The following is a 20,000-nucleotide window of genomic DNA, read 5'->3' as shown; positions in this document are numbered from 1 at the left end:
GAGATAAGGTTCTTGTGTTGCTGCCGACTGATCATAACAAGTTGCTGATGCAGTGGAAAGGTTCCTACGAAGTTAACGCTGTAGTAGGTATCAACAATTACAAGGTGAGAGTAAAAGACAAGCTGAAGGTCTACCATGCCAACCTCTTAAAGGCGTACATCGAGCGAGAAGAGGAACTTGCAGAGGCTGCAGCCGCAATCGCCGAGGGTCCGGTGACAAGCGTGTCCTGCAGTGGTGAGCCGAGTGAACTAGTATTGGATCCAGATGATGATGATACTGACTTCCTAGAGATTGGTGGATATGTGGCGCAGGAATCCGTTACAGATGTAAAGACTGGCCCTGGTCTTAACGAAACTGAGCGAGCAGAATTTCTAGATCTGGCGCAAGAGTTTTCAAGCCTGTTCACCGAGGCTCCCGGAACCACGAACCTTGTGTAGCATCACATCAACCTCACGTCTAATGAGCCCGTCCGGTCTAAGCCGTCCCTGTTCCGTATAGTATGAGGGAATCTCTGAAGAAAGATATAGATGACATGATGAAGATGGGAGTTATCAGAGAGTCTAATTCTCCCTACGCCTCTCCGGTGGTGGTTGTAAAGAAAAAGGATGGTAGCAACAGAGTGTGCGTGGACTACCGAAAGCTCAACAAGCGAACCGTCTTCGATCCCGAACCCATGCCAGCAGCTGTTGACTTGTTTCAGAAGTTGAATGGAAACAAGTTCTTTTCGAAGATCGATCTTAGCAAAGGATACTGGCAAGTTACAATACCAGAAGTAGATGTCCCAAAGACGGCCTTTGTTACCCCAGATGGTTCGTATGAGTTCCTGAAGATGCCTTTCGGCATGGTGAATTCTGCGGCTACACTGAAGCGTGGAAAGAAGAAATTGCTCAGAGGTATGAAGAATGTCGCGTTTTACTAGGATGATATCCTGGTCCACACCCGTACATGGGAGGAGCACCTTAAGATCCTCCGAGAGCTGTTTAGGCGCCTAGCTCAAGCTGGCATGACGATTAGACCAAGCAAGTGTATCTTTGGTGTTGACAGCACTGATTTCCTCGGCCATCAATTGCAGCAGGGTTTAATTGGTCTCCTCGAGGATAATGTCGCCAAAATCAGAAAAGCTCCGAGACCAACAACCAAGAAGCAGGTTCGTTCCTTCATGAGACTGGCAGGATATTACCGAGATTTCATCCCAGACTTCGCTGCTGTTGCGGCTCCCCTTTCTGACCTTACACGAAAGGGTCAACCAAGTAAAGTGGAGTGGGGTGACGCCCAGGAGAAAGCCTATCAAAACATCAAGATCCTTCTCACTAGTGATTCAATCTTGCGGCTACCGGATCCTGAAAAGACCTTTGTTCTAAGAACGGATGCTTCAGACTACGGGATCGGTGCAGTTCTGATGCAAGAGCATGGGGGCAAATTGTTTCCTATCTGTTACGCAAGTAAGAAGTTGAGTGATGCAGAGCTTAATTATTCTACGATAGAGAAAGAGTGCCTAGCAGTCGTGTGGGGTATCAAGAGATTCCATATGCATCTGTATGGTGTGCGCTTTGTACTACAGACCGATCACGTGCCTCTCAAGTATATGAACAGTGCAAAGTTCACTAATACCCGGTTGATGCGGTGGGCTATGTTCTTACAGAGCTACAATATGACAGTGGCAGCTATTAAGGGATCAGACAACGTGGGAGCTGATTACCTAAGTCGTGTGCTGAAGTAACCTTATTGCTGGAAGAAGTGTATACTGCCTATCCACATAGACGAGTTTTCGTTGTTATGCAGAAATTTTGTAAATTTCTTCTCAAAGAGGGGGTTATGTTACGAAAAATTGTCTAAGTCTAGTTCTAGAACAACTGGGGACGGACGACAGAGATGAGATGACAGAGGCAGACTTTTGCCGGTATACCAAATACAGAGGAAAGCAGAAGAGATAGAGAGAAATCCTGGAAGACTTCTGCCCTACGTGGAGAGAAAAGGTTTAAAGAAAGAAGAATTAATACTGAATTTGGTTGCAATGATATGACATATCTGATGTAGGTAACACTGATGTTGTCGAAACATCTCCTGTTGCAAAATAAACAAATAGAAAAAAAACAGTTGCATAAATAAATTTACTTATACCGTCAGAAAAAATCACCCACATATACTTGGGTTTATACCAGTATCGAAAATCCAAGCAATGTAAGACTTGAGACTATGTTGTTATTGCAATAGAAAATCACAAGAAGGATTTCTAACTCTGGCGGTAGAAGCGACACGACAGACCTGTTGTGGGTGACACTGAAGAAGGACGAGAAGTTACGATTGGACTTGTGTGAGATGCCTTTGTAGTCAAACTACTTCCTGTAGGGGTAAATAGATGAAAAGAAAAAACATTCAATTGCATGATTAAAGTACCATTAATATTCCCAGAGACAATCACCTACATTTACTTGGGTTTATACCAATATAGAGAATCCCCCGGCGAACATGTAAGTTTTGACATTTTTCAAGCGCTATAGATAATCACAAGAATTGCAATTTGGTAACATGATTCTAAAGTCAAATTTGAAGGTTTGGGTAATACAAAGAGACCAAATATAGTCGTTGCTCCTGGATAAAGAAAATGAGCCGTTGTTGAAGTCGTAGGAGATGCTGTTTTGTTCAGAATATCATCTGTAACACCTGGTGTAGGGTATAAAATAAAGAATAAGAACTTCGTAGTGTAATTTCAATGTGCTTCTCCGCCAAATAGCTGCTAAATCTTTGCAAAATATCATACAGGACCGACAATTGACGCCAATAGCTCGAAAGATGGCGCACGAAAAACAGGGGGGAACATAGCCTCTCTCTCCTTTTTTTCGCTACGTCGTTTTCTGCGCTGCGCCTATACTAACTGAACGCCTGGAAGAGACTAACTGTAAATTAATAATATAGTTGAAATTGGAAATTATTTTCTATATATTTTGGAACTGCTGATCGACGCGCATTCAGCAGTGTTACAAGGATTCCTTTTTAGACCAGGGGCCCGTTTCTCGAAAGCCCCGGAAACTTTTCGGGCCCGGAAAGGCAAGGCAAAATCTCGAACCTTACGAGTACAGAGCTGTTTTATTCACGTATTCTTAATATGAACAGAGGTTTCCTTCATGCAAGAAGTTTCAGGTGTATACACTTCTCCGTTTTTAGAAACAGATGGACTAAAAATGGCTTTACCGGCCCGAAAAGTTTCCGGGGCTTTCGAGAAACGGGCCCCAGGTCTCCCTATCTTGGTTTCCACGTTTAACAAATCATTATTCCTAGCCTTGAACATCATTAGTTTAACTGCATTTAGCAGTCACTAGTAATGCCTCTTATTTTCTACAATTTCCAGCCGTTTTGGGAGTGCGGTTGTTTTATCCTCCTCCCACGAACGGCTGGATCACTGGTCCGTATCGCTTGTCCGTGACGTAACATCCGCTTTTTATGCAAATTACCGTGCGGCCAGAGCGGGGAAAAAATGGCGGAGTTTGTTACTGATGATGATGATGATGATGAAACTTTGTTAACGTGTCAAAGAAGTCTAGCCGAGGGTAAAAACCCTCTACTAATAGGGAACACTTAAAATAAATAAAATAAGTTTTTAAAATTTAAATACCTAAAATTTGACTATTTACAATAAATAAAATTTAACTACCTCATTTACATTAAAAGACTGCAAAAAATTTTAAAACCTGTTGGCAAAGATGTGTTCTATGTGAAAATGTTTTGGGTAATTCAAGGAAAAGCATAAAACCAAAACAGGAACTTGTTTCAAAGCTACAGGAAATGGTCGCCAGCAAGAATCTCGACACGAAGGGTGTCTTTGCAACGATTGTCACAAATCACTGAGTAAACAAACACTTGAGTTCGTCGAAATCGTCGATCCTGAGCCTGCCTCTGTTGCAAGACCTCTGTAGCTAACTAGAGCTTTTCCTTACCAATATATCATGTCTGTTCTACCACTCGCGGTAGCATGACTGAATGTCGCTAGTTCTGCAGAATTTCCAAAGCAAAGAAGCTCCCGTGTGTAAAGTTGAGGTAAGAACTCTTTTTTCTTGGCAAAAAAGATACCAGAGTATATGGCTGCCAGTTCCTATCCCGATTTTAGTAATCCGACAACAAAGTGAACAAAATTGCGTGTCATGTTTGGGTAAACACACGGGCGTAATAAAACTCGTATCCTAGCTTATGGTTTAGTTCTAGCCCAACTTTTTTGAAATTATCGAAAATTGCTGTTACAAATTATCAGAATTGAAAATCAAGTTGATTTACAAGTGAAAATCACCCAAGATAACCTTTTTTTCTGGCAAAATTGAATATTGAGGACACGCGTTTCCTCGGCGGTCCGCATCTGTAAATAATGCCCAGTGTTTCAGCAAAAACTATAAACACACACAGTAACGCGGCAATACATGCAAGAAAAACTTATTTGTCTGTTTCTTTGGGTGTGCTCACAGGGGCAGATGGTTCAATGGGTAATGATTAATCAAACTTACAGAGATTTCAGATTTGTTGATTACGAGTAATCCCCCCTCCTTATATGACAGATGAAGACTTGATCAAAGGAAAATAGACAAAAGATCATGTATGACCATTATCCTTACAAAATTTATGAGGCTTGCAAGATTTTTCCAAATCCCTTAAGGGCCCATTAACCGATTTTTTCGAGCCGTTGCTAGGGAAAATTTATTCTCATATAACCTCGTCATTTTTAGTTACTTCAGAGTTATTTCATGTGTTTTAACTTTTTCATGATCAGCAACACTAGTGATGACGTCATCAGGCTACGCCCATGGTCATGTGACTCATTCTGAAAAAACGCAAAGGCTCCCAGGCAAATTACTTTATCGGAATTTTTTTCATTGATTTAATGTTTCAATTTAAATCCTCATTACGCTATGCATAGATTTTGTTTCATTTCTAAAATGTCAGATTTTGAGAGAATTTCAAAATATTAAAAAGTTGGCAATTTTCTGAAAAAAGCATGATTTTGAAAAAGGAATGCATAGCTATGTTTCCAACGTTGGCTTTAATCGAAATCCGTCAAGAAAGTGCGCCCGATATATATTGGAAGTTACCCTATCAGCGCGCGCGCAATTTACACTACCAGCACACTTCGGTAAGATCAAACAAAGCCACAAGGAGTTAGTTCTTCTCTTTCTATTGCTCTTGTTTTTCCGTCTTTCTCTTATTTTGTCTTTGCTTATACTTTTCTTACTTTGCATTTTGTGAAACACAAAGAAACACATCTAAAATGTGAGTGAATTTGGGTTATTTTCTTCGCTCAGGCTGACGTAAGTAACCGGAAGTGAAATTTCACCTCCTTAGCAACGCGCATAAATCGGTTAATGGGCCCTTAAATCTGCATCAAAATGCAAAAGTAAACCCTCTCTATGGCGTACTGTGTTGTTGGGTGTACATTCCTAATTGTCACAATACTTCAACATGGAATTGGAATAGAGCTTTACTGCAGTGCACCGGTCAGGTGTGTTTCTTCCTCCCCTGCAATTCTTATGGTGGTATTCTTCAATGTTTCTTGAAGTACCATAATGGATTATGACCCTGGATTATAAACTCTCATTTCATATGCAATTGTCGCTATTAAAATTCTTATGCCTCTTATGTTGCCATTTGATTTGGCTAAATAACTAAGAATGTTCTCCTGATTTAGTTTATCAATTGTGGCTTGAGAGATGCATCTCCATTATATACTCTTTGGATCTCCCTGTATCATTCAAGACAACTTGTTTTATCTGACAGTAAATAATAAATATATAATCAGAGTTAGGCAAAAGGGCAAAGGTGAGGTTTGCATCACCACTGACGGCTTGAACAGAAAATACAATGTCTTTTTTGATTGGGAATCTGATGAAGAATGACAAACTCTTCCATCTCCAAGGTTTAAATAATTTTGTCTTTGGTTTTCTTAGTTGCATTTGTGATGAACACAAGAAATAAATGGGAACCCCTTTCACAAGAGAACATATCTCACTTATTCTTCAAAACTATTTGTGGAATGCTTGCTCTCTGTTTTGGCTGAAAAGCTCCTGACCCAACTTAATCAGCTGTCAACTGTTTGGTGACTGAAAAGGATTATTTTAAGCTGAAGGGCCATTTAATGATATCTGTGTTTCATAGAAATTACATAAAGCTATAAAGAATGCTGAAAAAACTGACTGATCACAAGAAAAAAAAAAGAATTGTTACAACTTAATAAACCGTGTTGAACTAAATTGAGATACTGTATAACACCATAATAGAATAGGATAACTTTGATTGTATTGTTAAAGAAATTAAGGCTCAAAACTGAATTGTACATTTCTAACATATATTTGTCATATAATATCAAAAGACAATAAAAACATTAAAATCAATGAGGCTTTATTTTCAAACCAGCAGAAGGTGTTACACAATATTATTACTTTAAGTGTGACACATTGTGGCGAGCGGTCAGGGCTTGCCTTGATAAAACCCACATTTCATATAGAGTGTTTTCTTCAGATTAATTTGGAATCAACTACGACAAATATTTCAAACAAATCATTCTAATTCTTACCAGTGTCGGATACAATGAGCTTCATTAATAGAACTCAGCCGAAGCCTTTTCCTTTTAGGTGCACTTGTAAATATGGATCGCCATCGGTTCGACATCAAATAAACCGCCCTCAACTCCTTTTGTGCGTGTAACACTTTCGTCATTTTGCTCGTCCCGATAAAAGCTGCTTGTAAACCTACTGAAGTGAGGAACCTCGTTCGGTCCTGCATAAGCGAGTTGAGCAGAGAGGTAGCCAAAGCGCAACTAGTAAATTGGACTCATGTACGCAACATCGACGACGATCAGGAAGGACTGAAAAATTACGAATTTTCCTGCAGCCGTTGGCTGTAAAACTAAAATATCTTTTTATTTTAGCAAATTCAAAATGGCATCCTGTTGTGTTTCCCTAAATTTGTCAATGTGAAAGCGCTCTAAGACACACTTTGTAGCAGAGGAAACTCGTCAGCACTGACTTCCGCCATGTTGGATAGACGATTGACAGAATTGACCAATCACAGAAAAGACTGCTCGTTTCGAGCAGGCTTGGCTGTGATTGGTCCAAAAATACAATGGGTAGACCAATGATCCAGCCGTGGTGTGGGGCAAGGAACGCGGGCTCAATTCCGCTCAAAACATGCATGAAGAATTTTGAAATATGACGAAAGAGCCTTTTGAGTAAAGTTTCAAGGAGTTATTATTCAAAATAAACTACAAGTTAGTATCAAAGTACGAAGCAGACATATTTCCGCTCAATTTAAAAAAGTGCACTTGGATTGACTGATTGGAGTCAGTAAAAAGACCTCATCGACATCTCATGGTAAACATGGATATATTCCAATGTGTTTAAAGTGACCCAAAGTAAGATAATTAGAAACAAACCTGCTGGTGTCGCTGAAGAAGGAGCTATAAAAACAGCTCCGCTGGTACTCGATGTTGGAGGCCACGAGTAAAACGATGAAGGCCATTGTTGCGCCGAATTAGGGGACATTGGACTCGCAGTTTCATTAACTGTAATCAAACAAACGTTACTTTTTAAATGTACTCTTAACAAGCGGCTTTTGCAGGACCGGTTGTCTGCATAACCGTCTTTCTCAAATATTCGCTCTGCATGAACATCAGTTTCGAGAGAATTTCGGGGCCGCACAATAATGTTTGAGGCAGCAAGGAAACGGTGATAAGAGGACAACAAGAGGAACAAGGAAAAAGGACGACTTCGGCGATTTTTAAACTTTCTTCGTAAAGCGTATATGGAGTCAGTATTGTCCGAAAGTTGTCGGGATTCCTTTTCTTTAAGCGAACATCCTCTATAACACACTCCACTTTCAAAACGCCCCCTTTATAACCATTCAATAGACGCTTTTCTCTGTGGAGCTCAGGGTGGTATTTTACAGCGAAGCTCTGAGCCGGGATGAGTTAACTATGCAAAATATATAATTAACGCTCTTTCGACCGTCACGCAATAACAAGAAACGAGTAACCATTAAGACGGTCTTGAAAGGGGACGTATAAATCACATTTTCCAACCCAAATTTTGCCCAGATCTCATTTACCAGCCTCTTTTTTGCCCAAATCGCATTCCTATTTCGATTTTTCTTTTTTTGTGATTTCCAGTCCCAGAGAGCCAATTCTCATTTTCCCAGTGCAGATATAAGCAAGTCCCAGTTCTCATTTTACCCATTCAGGTCTTCTTCAACGGAACCTGTTTTTAAATCATGGACGATTTTAAACTGGCAGAATTACCATTCTGCGAACATCAAAATGTTGATGCATGCTACTCCATTGAATATTGCTAGGATCTAGGATCGGATGTTACGTTTATTAACTAGGGAAAACGCACGCGACCAATGATTGTGCATTGGCTTTGAGTTCGAGGCCTTTTCTGTGGTTTTGTGAATAGCTCCTTTGGATCTGCTCGGGAAAGACTTCTATCTCAGTCATTTTCGTTTTCCTATCCTTGAATTTTAAAACTTTTAATATAAGTTTTAAAATTCAAGGATAGGAAAACGAATTTAAAAATTTAAAAATTTCAAACCGTGAAGAGTCTGAACGCACCCGTGACAACAATTTACGTTAGCGTGCACCAATTTGATCCGCACGATATTCAATCCACTTATCCAAAGGGTAAATTGAATTATTATACATTGAACTCACGATCTCTTTTCTGATTGGCCGAAAGCGTACAGTGAATTTTCGAAATCAGCGCCTGTGACGTCATCTAGCAGCAGATTATACAATAATCATGTCAAGGACACTCAAGGTCACGGGTAATCATGTCATGTATGGCCGGGTGCATGATTTCTAAGGGTAATCATGTCAAGTTCGCGCGCTTTGCGTTGCTTGCTGTCAGTGAAGAAGCAAAAACATGACCTCCATTTTTTTCGTTCAATATATAATAAAACAATTATTAGATTCGGTTTTTGTGATATCCAGAATAATCAAGGTTGAGGTAAGGGTTATCAGCCTCAGCCTTCGCCTTCTGCTGATAACCCCTACCTCGACCTTGATTACTCTGGATATCACAAAAACCTCATCCACTAATTGTTTGTAATATGCCTCATTTGAGCTAATTACTTTACTATGTCAATATTAGGAAAGAAAACAGTCTTTTTGGGCCGTGTTGCTATGATTTACTATGTTATATGTCTTTATGCTATTATGTTATGCTATCTCTTACAGTAACCCCTCCCCCGCACTTTAACGCCTCACTTCAGCGTTTTCTTTTTCGTAAATCCTGATTGTTTTAATTAATTATGGTCATTGAGTTAATTACCATCCACATGCTCGCCGACCTAATTTTGATATAGCCGTATAGTTACCTTTTAGAAGAAAACGGCCATTCGTTGCAGCTTTTTCGCAATCACGAGACGAGGGGCCATATTTCAATGACAGCGTGTCATTAGCAAGACTACCCTGAGGTGCTATTATCTGAATGATCCCTCCTCCTCCACTGCCTAACAGGTAGAGATCGGATGGTTGCTGTGCCTGTCCTCCATCGACAATAAGTTTTCCCTCTTTCTTGATTTCTACCTGTTAGTAAATAAAGGATTCATTTTCTCAACACTCAATAACGAATCCAACTAAATATAAAATATATTGCATCGCGGTTATCCATATAATTCATACGATAGACTACCGGCAAGTTAGCCCAATTCTTTCTACCATCAGCACTTTTAAATTTTTTGATGACGAGTTATTCTGACATTTGATTTCGGAAGTTCCTTTAGAATTAACAAAAGTCGTCTATTGACGGTAACCCCAGTTTATTACAAAACATTAGGCCCGGTTCAGACGCCGTACTTCACATGAGCCGAATCGAATTCGAATTTAGACCGACCCAAATTAATTTAGACCGGCTAAATTGATTCAGACGCCGATCTCAATTCCAGCGGCACTCAAATTCAATAGGGTATGAAAGTGCATCAGCGCTGATACGTGCTGAACTCTCAAACATAGTAAACTACAACCAAGCACGGTCCAAAGCTGTCCTGTGAAAAATATAAGAAAAGTCGACAAAAAGGAACAGAATGAAGCAAAAACTGCAAAAAGACAACTGATAAATTCGTTCAGATGTCTTACTTCACATGAACTTTATTTCAACATACAATTTCAACTTTCAACCTTTTTGTATGCCTTGAAATACACAATTTGGGCAGAACCCAACTGCAATATTCAGGTTAGTAGTAATGGACGCTCATATGGGCAGTAACCAATCAGGAGCCGAGAAAGACAATAGGCTATTGTTTGGAGAACAATGGATTCTATTGTTCTCCAAATCCAAGATGGCCGCCACAAATTTCAGCCAATCAGGAGCCGAATTAAGAATTCAAGATGGCAGCGCCCACGAAAGTCGGCCATGTTGGAAAACAGCCCGCCAGCCTCGACGGAGGACCTGGGATCGGTCTCACGGATTTCCATGGCGACACAAATCACGCCAGGGTCAGGCAAAAATTGTCATGCAACTTCAAACTCGATACTTACAGTGTCCTGTGGTCCTAAACGACAGAGGTCCGTCTGGCAAGCGGCCAGACTGAGAGACTTGGGTCCGACTGCAGCTTAGATAGGGTGGTGCAAAGGATCCTGGGACGGTGATGTCATCGGGAACCAATCAGAATAACTTAAAGAACTTACAGTGGTTGGCTTCCCCAGTCTCCCTCTGTTAAGGAGAGTATTAAACCAAACATCACAGAATGTCAAATGTCACGAACTATAATATCAAAACTTTTGGGCTAACATTAAAAGATATGACATCATCGCCATGTTGATCGAGTAAAAAGACCGGTTTCTATCGTCATCACACAATTTTTCAAATGAACTTTAATGTCCAAAACGTTTGCGCTAAAATTACGGAAAGCTGGTCATTGTGTCTCAAATAAGATAACACTATCAAAAGAAATGGAATAGAAAGAATTTTATCCAGCGTGAATGCAATCTTTGACGAGTAACGAATAATAAGCGAAGACAAAAATTTATAGGCTAAAAGGTGAGAAGAAAAAAAATACAATTGAAATACTTCAAGTGGAAATGAATTGCTAATGGCAGTTTGCAATAAAATCTAAACTCCTTGATCTCGACTGTTCCCTTGAGAAAAGTATCATTCAAAGGAATCTTGAACAAACAAAAGGCATTTTGGGCGACCATTGAAGAATTAACATAATTAGTCAGAGATGAAACATGGAATAAATTAAAACCGAAAAGCACATGTTTAGAAGCTGAAATCATGATAGACTGTATCTTAACCCTTGAGGATAAAATCAAAGGAATTTCAAACAAACGTTTCGCGCTCGAAGTAAAGATTTAACTTCATTTACAAACACTGCAAATCGCTCCTAATTCAACAATTATAGTTGTCTAAGCGGGTTTCCAATAGCGCCAAAATAAATCACTTACATCAAACATAGTCCCTTCCTCCAAAGCGTCACACAACTAGCAATCGCTCAACTCCATAGCCACGAAGACAGGAAAGAATGTTACGCTTAGAAAAGAAGACGTGTGCTGAACGTTGTCACAAGTAAAATGAATTCTATCAGGACCGATTGACTTATAAACGGGTATTCACAAAACAATAGACAATGTCACGTGGTTAACAACCAATGAGAGGATGGGGGATAGGGGGTACGCGATATCACGTGGTCAAGAATCAATGAGAAGACGGGGGGGATAAGGGGTTATACCGCACAGCAATGTCATTAAATTGTTATAAGCAAAACAAAGAGTCTGAGTCTTTATAACGTTTATTGAATAATAACTCAAAAGAAAGAATTGATTATAATTTTAACTATTTAAGTCTTGACCGTCGGTATTCCACAGTGTTGGGAACTAAACTCGTTTCCAGTTTCTCAGATTCTTGGTCCCACCTCTTCCTCCTCCTTCACCTCCTCCTCCACCTCCTCACCTCATCCTCCTCCTCCACCTCCTACTTCTCCTCTTCCTCCTCCTCCTCCTCCAACTCCTCCTCCCTCTCCTTCTTCTTCTCCACCTCTTTCTCCTCTTCCTCCTCCACCTCCTCCTCCATCTCCTCCTCCTCCTCCACCTCCCCCTTTTCTTCCTCCTTCTCCTCCTCCTCCTCCATCTCCTCCTCCATCTCCGCCTCCTCCTCCACTTCCTCCCCCTTCTCCTACTCCTCCATCTCCTCCACCTCCTCGTCTTCCACCTCCTCCTCCACCTCCTACGTCTCCTCCTCAACCTCCTCCTCGTCCTTCTCAACCTTCTCCTCCTCCTCCTCCACCACCTCCTCCTCCTCAACCTCCTCCTCCTTCTCCTCCTACACCTCCTCTTCCTCCACTTCCTCCACCTCCTCTTTCTCCTCCTCCTCCTTCTCCTCGTCCACCTCCTCCACCTCCTCCTCCACACCACCACCATCTCCTCCCCCCCCCTACTCTTTCTCCAACTTCTCCTCCACTTCCTCCACCACCACCTCTTCCTGCTCCTCTTCCTCCTCCTTCCATTTCTTCCATGATCGTAACGATCAACTAAATCACCAGGAGGAAGAGGTGGAGAAGAAGGAGGAGGAGGAGGAGTTGGAGGAGGAGGAGGAGGAGGAGGAAGAGGAGGAGGAGGTGGAGGAGGAGGAGGAGGAGGAGGAGTTGAGGAGGAGGAGGAGGTGGAGGAGGAGGTGGAGGATCGTTTCCCAAAATTTTTCGTTCCTTTTCCTCTTTGGCTCAAGTATCACTCCTTCAGACCATTTACCGATCAGATTTGCGATCTACTGGCGTGCTCTCTCTCAAACTTTGATGCAAAATTGGCAACTGATGATAAGGGCCAAACGACTACAAGTTATTGGGGTTATACTTGGAAACCAAACGGAACAAACCTAACCGGAACTTCTACCGTATAATTTCCAAAGATACTTACAAAAAAATGGAGCAGTAATATAATCCGTAAAATCCGACTTTTCCGACCCTCAAGTAAAGAAGTTTGAAGCCTTGAAACTTGCAGTATGATTTAACAGCAAGGGGAATATATTAAGCCACGAGGAGTTTATTTAAGATGGCGGAAAAGACGGATTTTCCGGATTTCACGGAAATGTGAATATTGAACAACCATTATTATATCACTTCCCTTTATTTCTGTAAGTATCCCATAGAGTATTATATTAATATTATATAAGATACTTACAGGAATAAAGGGAAGTAATATACTAATGGTTGTTTAATATTCACATTTCCGTGAAATCCGGAAAATCCGTCTTTTCCACCCCTCAAATACAGAAGTTTGAGGCCAAAGAACTTGCAGTATGATTTAACAGCAAGGGGAATATATTAAGCCAGGAGGAGTTCATTTGAGATGGTGGAAAAGACGGATTTTCCGGATTTCACGGAAATGTGAATATTAAACACCATTATTATATTACTTCCTTTTATTTCTGTAAGTATCTTATATAATATTGTTATTATTATTATTATTATATTGTAAAAGATACTTACAGGAATAAAGGGAAGTAATATAACAATTGTTGTTTAATATTCACATTTCCGTGAAATCCGGAAAATCCGTCTTTTCCGCCATCTCAAATAAACTCATCATGGCTTAATGTATTCCCCTCGCTGTTAAATCATACTGCAAGTTTCAAGGCTTCAAACCTCTTTACTTGGGGGTCGGAAAAGTCGGATTTTCCGGACTCATAAATTTCTCTGACTGACTGAAATAGCTTCAAATAACTCAGAAATGTTTGTACAACAAATTGAAAGTACGAAACTTCTTGATTTGAGTGCTCATTTCGTTAAATCAGTTCAGTCTTTAAAGACTCCAACAAACAGTTTTAAACTTTTTGAAAGCAGTTGTTTACGTAGTGAATTTATGATAATCTGCTAATTTTTATGTTCGACGTGAATTAGCCTGAAGGACTTGAAAACTCTCCAGAGAACGCAATCAAGAAAGTGGAAAGACAAATCTATCTACCAAGTTTAGGCGCAGAAAGAGTTAAAGTTGAAGTTACGATTGCAATTGACTCAACTAATTGTAAAATGATTATGTGTACATGCACTTGAAAGATGAACAGAGTTTGACGTTAAGACTGACTACTTTGTACACGTTTGTAGTGTTATTAAACTAGTGGCATTTTGAGTCCAGCCCTTTTCTTGAGAGTATCTGCTGTTCTTCCCTCTTGAAATTTGAAATCGGAATCTCTCAGAATGGCCGTCCATTGTCCATATCCGTGCCTGTTAATTCCTCGCCTGAGAAAATCGTCCTCGTCTGCCGTGAATTTCATCACCCGATGAAGTTTCCTCTGATTTCGCAGGTTCTCGGTGGGAATTACAACCTTCCTGGGGGGAGACAGGCTTGCCTTTTCCATAGTTTCAACCAACAGTGTCGAGCTAGAAGTTGAACCGCCAAACCTCGCCTGTACATCTTCGTCCACCTCTGAACCCTTGCTTCCTTGAAGCTTTTGTAGACACTCGCGAACCTTCACAGCAACTTCGCGCGATCTCCGCTTTTGATAGTGAACTTTGGCAACAGCAGAACTGTGTTTCTGGTCTTCCGACAAAATCCTTTGCTCCTCGCTGGTGAGCTGATTGAGGCTTTCCGTCTCAACAATTTGGCGATAACGCGTAGGATGAATCTACTTTCCAATAGCATCAAAAACCAGTTTGCTCATAATTTCGCCCAATTTACCGTGTTGACCGCCATTTCTGTTGACGAGAACGAAATCACATTCGGGTTTGAGCAGCGGTCTGACGTAGGAGATGTAGCCATCGAGAACTTGCATGTTTGCATCGGTCAGAATCAAAGAGTCAAATCCATACTTTCCAGCAGTCTTGAACGTTTTCTGATCAATAAATCCACCCTTTTCCTTAGCTGTAGCAATCATGTCCACCGTCAAATATTGATAAGTCATGGGACGCGACCCCTTCACTTTGATGAACAGATACATGGCAACGAATTTCGTGGCGAATGTCAAGACCGAAGGGTTAACTTGAGCTGGACTCGATTTGCAAATCTTCACGGTATTTTCGTAACGCGGCAGATGAAATTTCACCACCTCCAACAACTCCTCCGTTGTTGCCCAGTGGCCTCTTGCTTCCAGTGTCTCAATGTCAAAATCTTGCGTCCACTGCAATCTCATCATTTTTGCAACCGTCTTTCGCGCTCTTTTGAGGTACAACTCTGTTGCAGAGAACTTTCGAAGAACTGCCTCCGGCGCGCCATGAAGTTTTCTGAAGTCGATCATTTCAGAAATGGCATCTATGTAGCCTAAACGCCCACCATGTCCAAGCTTGCATTCGTCTTGTAAGTAGTCGATAAACTTGAACAACAAATTTCGAGAACACAAACTAAAGTCCACCACGTCAAAAGTCAACTCTTCCTCGTCTTCACAACAAAATATAAAAAACTTAAAGCATCTTGTCACTATTTGTTGATCTGCGCGATCTTTCTTGCAACCGCCACCACTTCCAGTCAACCATCTCGTGAATACTTCGCCGATGTCACACGACAATGAAAATGAGGGAAGTAATTTTCCGGCATGTTTTTTAGTCTCACTTGTTTGATCTTGAACTGTGTTCACCATTGGAACATTTCTTGCTACCTTTAGCGAATCTGTGATTTCTTTCGAATTGGGCTTTTCATCGAAATAAAAGAACCAACTGTGCTTGGTATTAACATGTTTTCTGCACCCTCTTTGACTTTGAAATCCATCATGGTCACACTCTTGTATCGGGCAGTGATACAAGCTGTCAGTTTCATCCTTTTCCAAGTGAAGCCGTTTTGGTTTGGGTGATGCTCCATCGAAATCCGACCAATTAACTTTGCACTTCTTGCTCATTTTGCCTTTTGAAGAGCATTTGGCCAACAGGATCTCCTTTAAATCTGAACAATAACCGAGGAGTCGATGACAAATAAAGGAACTGCATACATATTTGTATTTGCCAAGGCATGCCCTTACTTGCCCGCCCTCATTACTATTGTGCAAAATTCATGACTGTGACATGCAACCAAACTTGCCCAAGCAGGTCTGAGTGGGCCTTATTGTCTGCCTTATTCACAAAGGACACCTTAATTTGGGAACAAAATCAGACTGCGTAAAAAAATGATCCGAAATCTGTTCCCAAATGACCAATTTAGGAACAATATGTTCCATTTACAGATAGGAACTCGGAACAAAACAGTCCTAAATGTCCAATTGTATAACAAACTGCTCCATTTACAGATAGGAACTCGGAACAAAACAGTCCTAAAATTTGGTAATAAATGACCAATTTGGGAACAAACTGTTCCATTCACAGATGGGAATTCGGAACAAAGCGGTCCTAAAATATCAATTCGGGAACAATATGTTCCTTTTACAGATAGGAACTCGGAAAAAAACAGTCCTATATTTCGTAATAAGTGGCCAATTTGGGAACGAACTGTTCCATTCACAGATGGGAATTCGTAACAAAAATATCAATTTGGGAAAGATATGTTCCATTGGCAGATGAGAATTCGGAACAAAACTGTCCTAATTTACCAATTTAGGAACAATGTATTCCATCAACAGATAGAAACTCGGAACAAAACAGTCCTAAATGACCAATTTGGGAACAATGTATTCCATCAACAGATAGAAAGTCGGAACAAAACAGTCCTGAATGACCAATTTGGGAACAATGTGTTCCATCAACAGATAGGAAATCGGGGCAAAACAGTCCTAAATGACCAATTTGGGAACAATTTGTTCTATTTACAGAGGGTAACTCGGAACAAAACAGTCCTAGTTTATCAATTTCGGAACAATGTGTTCCATACACAGAAAGGAACTCGGAACAAAACAGTCCTAATTTATCAGTTTGAGAACAATATGTTCCATTTACAGTTGGGAACTCGGAACGAAATGTTCCTCTTTTACACTAGAGTGAACGTTTTGTTCCTACCATGTAAAAAATCTGGTCCTCTTATATTCAATAGGAACACAAAAACGAGGAACAGTCGATACTTGAGGAACGTTCCTTTTGGAATATAGGAACAGCCAACGAAACTTAAAATCAGCGAAAAAACGAGGCAAAGACTAAAGAAAAACTCAAAAAAGCGTAAATCAAGCGCTTAGGTGAAAAGGAAACAATCTTTAAAAACTGGTGAAGTTTGTTTCACTCAAAGGCAGCGAAACACGCCATGATAAATTTTTGGGAAATGTAAGGGAGGAGGTGGAGGAGGAGGAAGAGGTGGGACCAAGAATCTGAGAAACTGGAAACGAGTTTAGTTCCCAACTCTTTGTGGAATACCGACGGTCAAGACTTTAAGAGTTAAAATTATAATCAATTCTTTCTTTTGAGTTATTATTCAATAAACGTTATAAAGACTCAGACTCTTTGTTTTGCTTATAACAATTTAATGACATTGCTGTGCGGTATAACCCCTTATCCCCCCCGTCTTCTCATTGATTCTTGACCACGTGATATCGCGTACCCCCTATCCCCCATCCTCTCATTGGTTGTTAACCACGTGACATTGTCTATTGTTTTGTGAATACCCGTTTATAAGTCAATCGGTCCTGATAGAATTCATTTTACTTGTGACAACGTTCAGCACACGTCTTCTTTTCTAAGCGTAACATTCTTTCCTGTCTTCGTGGCTATGGAGTTGAGCGATTGCTAGTTGTGTGACGCTTTGGAGGAAGGGACTATGTTTGATGTAAGTGATTTATTTTGGCGCTATTGGAAACCCGCTTAGACAACTATAATTGTTGAATTAGGAGCGATTTGCAGTGTTTGTAAATGAAGTTAAATCTTTACTTCGAGCGCGAAACGTTTGTTTGAAATTCCTTTGATTTTATCCTCAAGGGTTAAGATACAGTCTATCATGATTTCAGCTTCTAAACATGTGCTTTTCGGTTTTAATTTATTCCATGTTTCATCTCTGACTAATTATGTTAATTCTTCAATGGTCGCCCAAAATGCCTTTTGTTTGTTCAAGATTCCTTTGAATGATACTTTTCTCAAGGGAACAGTCGAGATCAAGGAGTTTAGATTTTATTGCAAACTGCCATTAGCAATTCATTTCCACTTGAAGTATTTCAATTGTATTTTTTTTCTTCTCACCTTTTAGCCTATAAATTTTTGTCTTCGCTTATTATTCGTTACTCGTCAAAGATTGCATTCACGCTGGATAAAATTCTTTCTGTTCCATTTCTTTTGATAGTGTTATCTTATTTGAGACACAATGACCAGCTTTCTGTAATTTTAGCGCAAACGTTTTGGACATTAAAGTTCATTTGAAAAATTGTGTGATGACGATAGAAACCGGTCTTTTTACTCGATCAACATGGCAATGATGTCATATCTTTTAATGTTAGCCCAAAAGTTTTGATATTATAGTTCGTGACATTTGACATTCTGTGATGTTTGGTTTAATACTCTCCTTAACAGAGGGAGACTGGGGAAGCCAACCACTGTAAGTACTTTAAGTTATTCTGATTGGTTCCCGATGACATCACCGTCCCAGGATCCTTTGCACCACCCTATCTAAGCTGCAGTCGGACCCAAGTCTCTCAGTCTGGCCGCTTGCCAGACGGACCTCTGTCGTTTAGGACCACAGGACACTGTAAGTATCGAGTTTGAAGTTGCATGACAATTTTTGCCTGACCCTGGCGTGATTTGTGTCGCCATGGAAATCCGTGAGACCGATCCCAGGTCCTCCGTCGAGGCTGGCGGGCTGTTTTCCAACATGGCCGACTTCCGTGGGCGCCGCCATCTTGAATTCTTAATTCGGCTCCTGATTGGCTAAAATTTGTGGCGGCCATCTTGGATTTGGAGAACAATAGAATCCATTGTTCTCCAAACAATAGCCTATTGTCTTTCTCGGCTCCTGATTGGTTACTGCCCATATGAGGGTCCAGTACTACTCAGTTTTATTCAAAAATGCAATGTTCACACGTAATTCAAGCACAAGCACGAAAACTATGATGAATGCACATTTAATTTTGATGCTGTTTACCAGGGTAGCAACAAGTTTGTACAAGTTTTTAAAAAAGGAAAAGACAAACTGCATACATCGGCTTCCCCTCTGACGGGCAAAACCCACCATTTTGATGCGCTAACGCACAATTTATACTTTTGCCCATACTCAGGTCTTCAAAATACATTAAAAATACATTAAATTAATTTATGTATTTGGTTCGGCTCATGTGAAGATCGGCGTCTGAATCAAAGCCAGTCCACAGCCGTTATTCCCAGCTGAGCCAGGCGTGAAGAACGGCTGAGCCGATCCAAATTCAATCAGCCGTTTCGAATTGATTCAGACGCCGTACTTCACATGAACTTTATCATTGAATTCGATTCGGCTCAAGTGAAGTACGGCGTCTGAACCGGGCCTTAGGTTCCATTTTTATGGCCTCTGGTACCCAAAACAACCCTTCCCCAGGAAACGTTATCTAGCGTTTATGTGTGAACAAGTTGTTCCCGTTAGCCGAGTCAAATTTGCGATTTAGGTAACTTACTTTATTAGCTTTCAGGCGAATAAGTCCTCCTGATCCCCCAGAACAAATACTTGAGTGATTTGTCGGCACTTGAGCTGAAGCTCTGATGGATGCACCTGAAGTTGAATAAACAATTAAGTTGAATAGCTATTTATAGACTTCACTTTAAAGCAATAACCTAGATTCTCTCCCAAATGCGTTTGCTAAACATATTTCGGTGCCAGCATAAGACGTTCAAAACAAAACAAACAAATCAAGGTTTTATAGTGAGTGAAACGATGCCTATGCACGTACTTTATGAATACTCGGCGTACTGCTGAGCTGTCCTCTGCTAAACGGTGGCCTCACTAGGGGGGATGGAAGTGAATTCCAATTCAGGCTGTTACCATACCCAAAATCATAACAAGCCAATCAGACTACTTGCCTACTGTCCTCACATCCTTCAATGCATGTCGATGTGTTGATATGGCCGGATTTATGACCCAATTTGGGTACGGTAAACACCTAATCGTATCTTTTTGGTAGCCTTCGGCGGCATATCAGGCTCGTTTGATATCACGTCTCGCCAAACACGGAAGC

At 40.6% G+C, this 20,000-nt stretch overlaps 2 protein-coding genes and 1 pseudogene across 2 annotated transcripts in view; all 3 read right to left on the bottom strand.

Annotated features, from left to right (window-relative positions):
* Window positions 1–20,000, bottom strand: part of LOC110067678 (uncharacterized) — a 51,012-nt gene that overhangs the window by 18,865 nt on the left and 12,147 nt on the right. Inside the window, exons 6-9 of the mRNA XM_089298081.1 lie at window positions 19,443–19,537; window positions 9,349–9,559; window positions 7,412–7,540; window positions 2,266–2,343 (exon numbers count right to left, since the gene is read on the bottom strand). Of these exons, the coding sequence (XP_089154207.1) occupies window positions 2,266–2,343; window positions 7,412–7,540; window positions 9,349–9,559; window positions 19,443–19,537 (513 nt within the window). The remainder of the gene's footprint in view (window positions 1–2,265; window positions 2,344–7,411; window positions 7,541–9,348; window positions 9,560–19,442; window positions 19,538–20,000) is intronic.
* Window positions 5,207–7,014, bottom strand: LOC149106050 (uncharacterized; annotated as a pseudogene).
* Window positions 13,948–15,812, bottom strand: LOC149106049 (uncharacterized). The gene is given in 2 exon segments (XM_089298082.1): window positions 13,948–14,566; window positions 14,568–15,812. Coding segments are annotated over 2 exon segments (1,356 nt in total). The 5' UTR covers window positions 15,795–15,812; the 3' UTR covers window positions 13,948–14,437.

This window comes from Orbicella faveolata, unplaced genomic scaffold (assembly GCF_042242905.1).
Source record: "Orbicella faveolata isolate gen_17 unplaced genomic scaffold, um_ofav_v1 contig_3, whole genome shotgun sequence".
Classification (NCBI taxonomy): Eukaryota; Metazoa; Cnidaria; class Anthozoa; order Scleractinia; family Merulinidae; genus Orbicella; species Orbicella faveolata.
The sequence above is the reverse complement of the archived record's forward strand: the minus strand, read 5'-3'. Positions and strand labels throughout refer to the sequence as shown.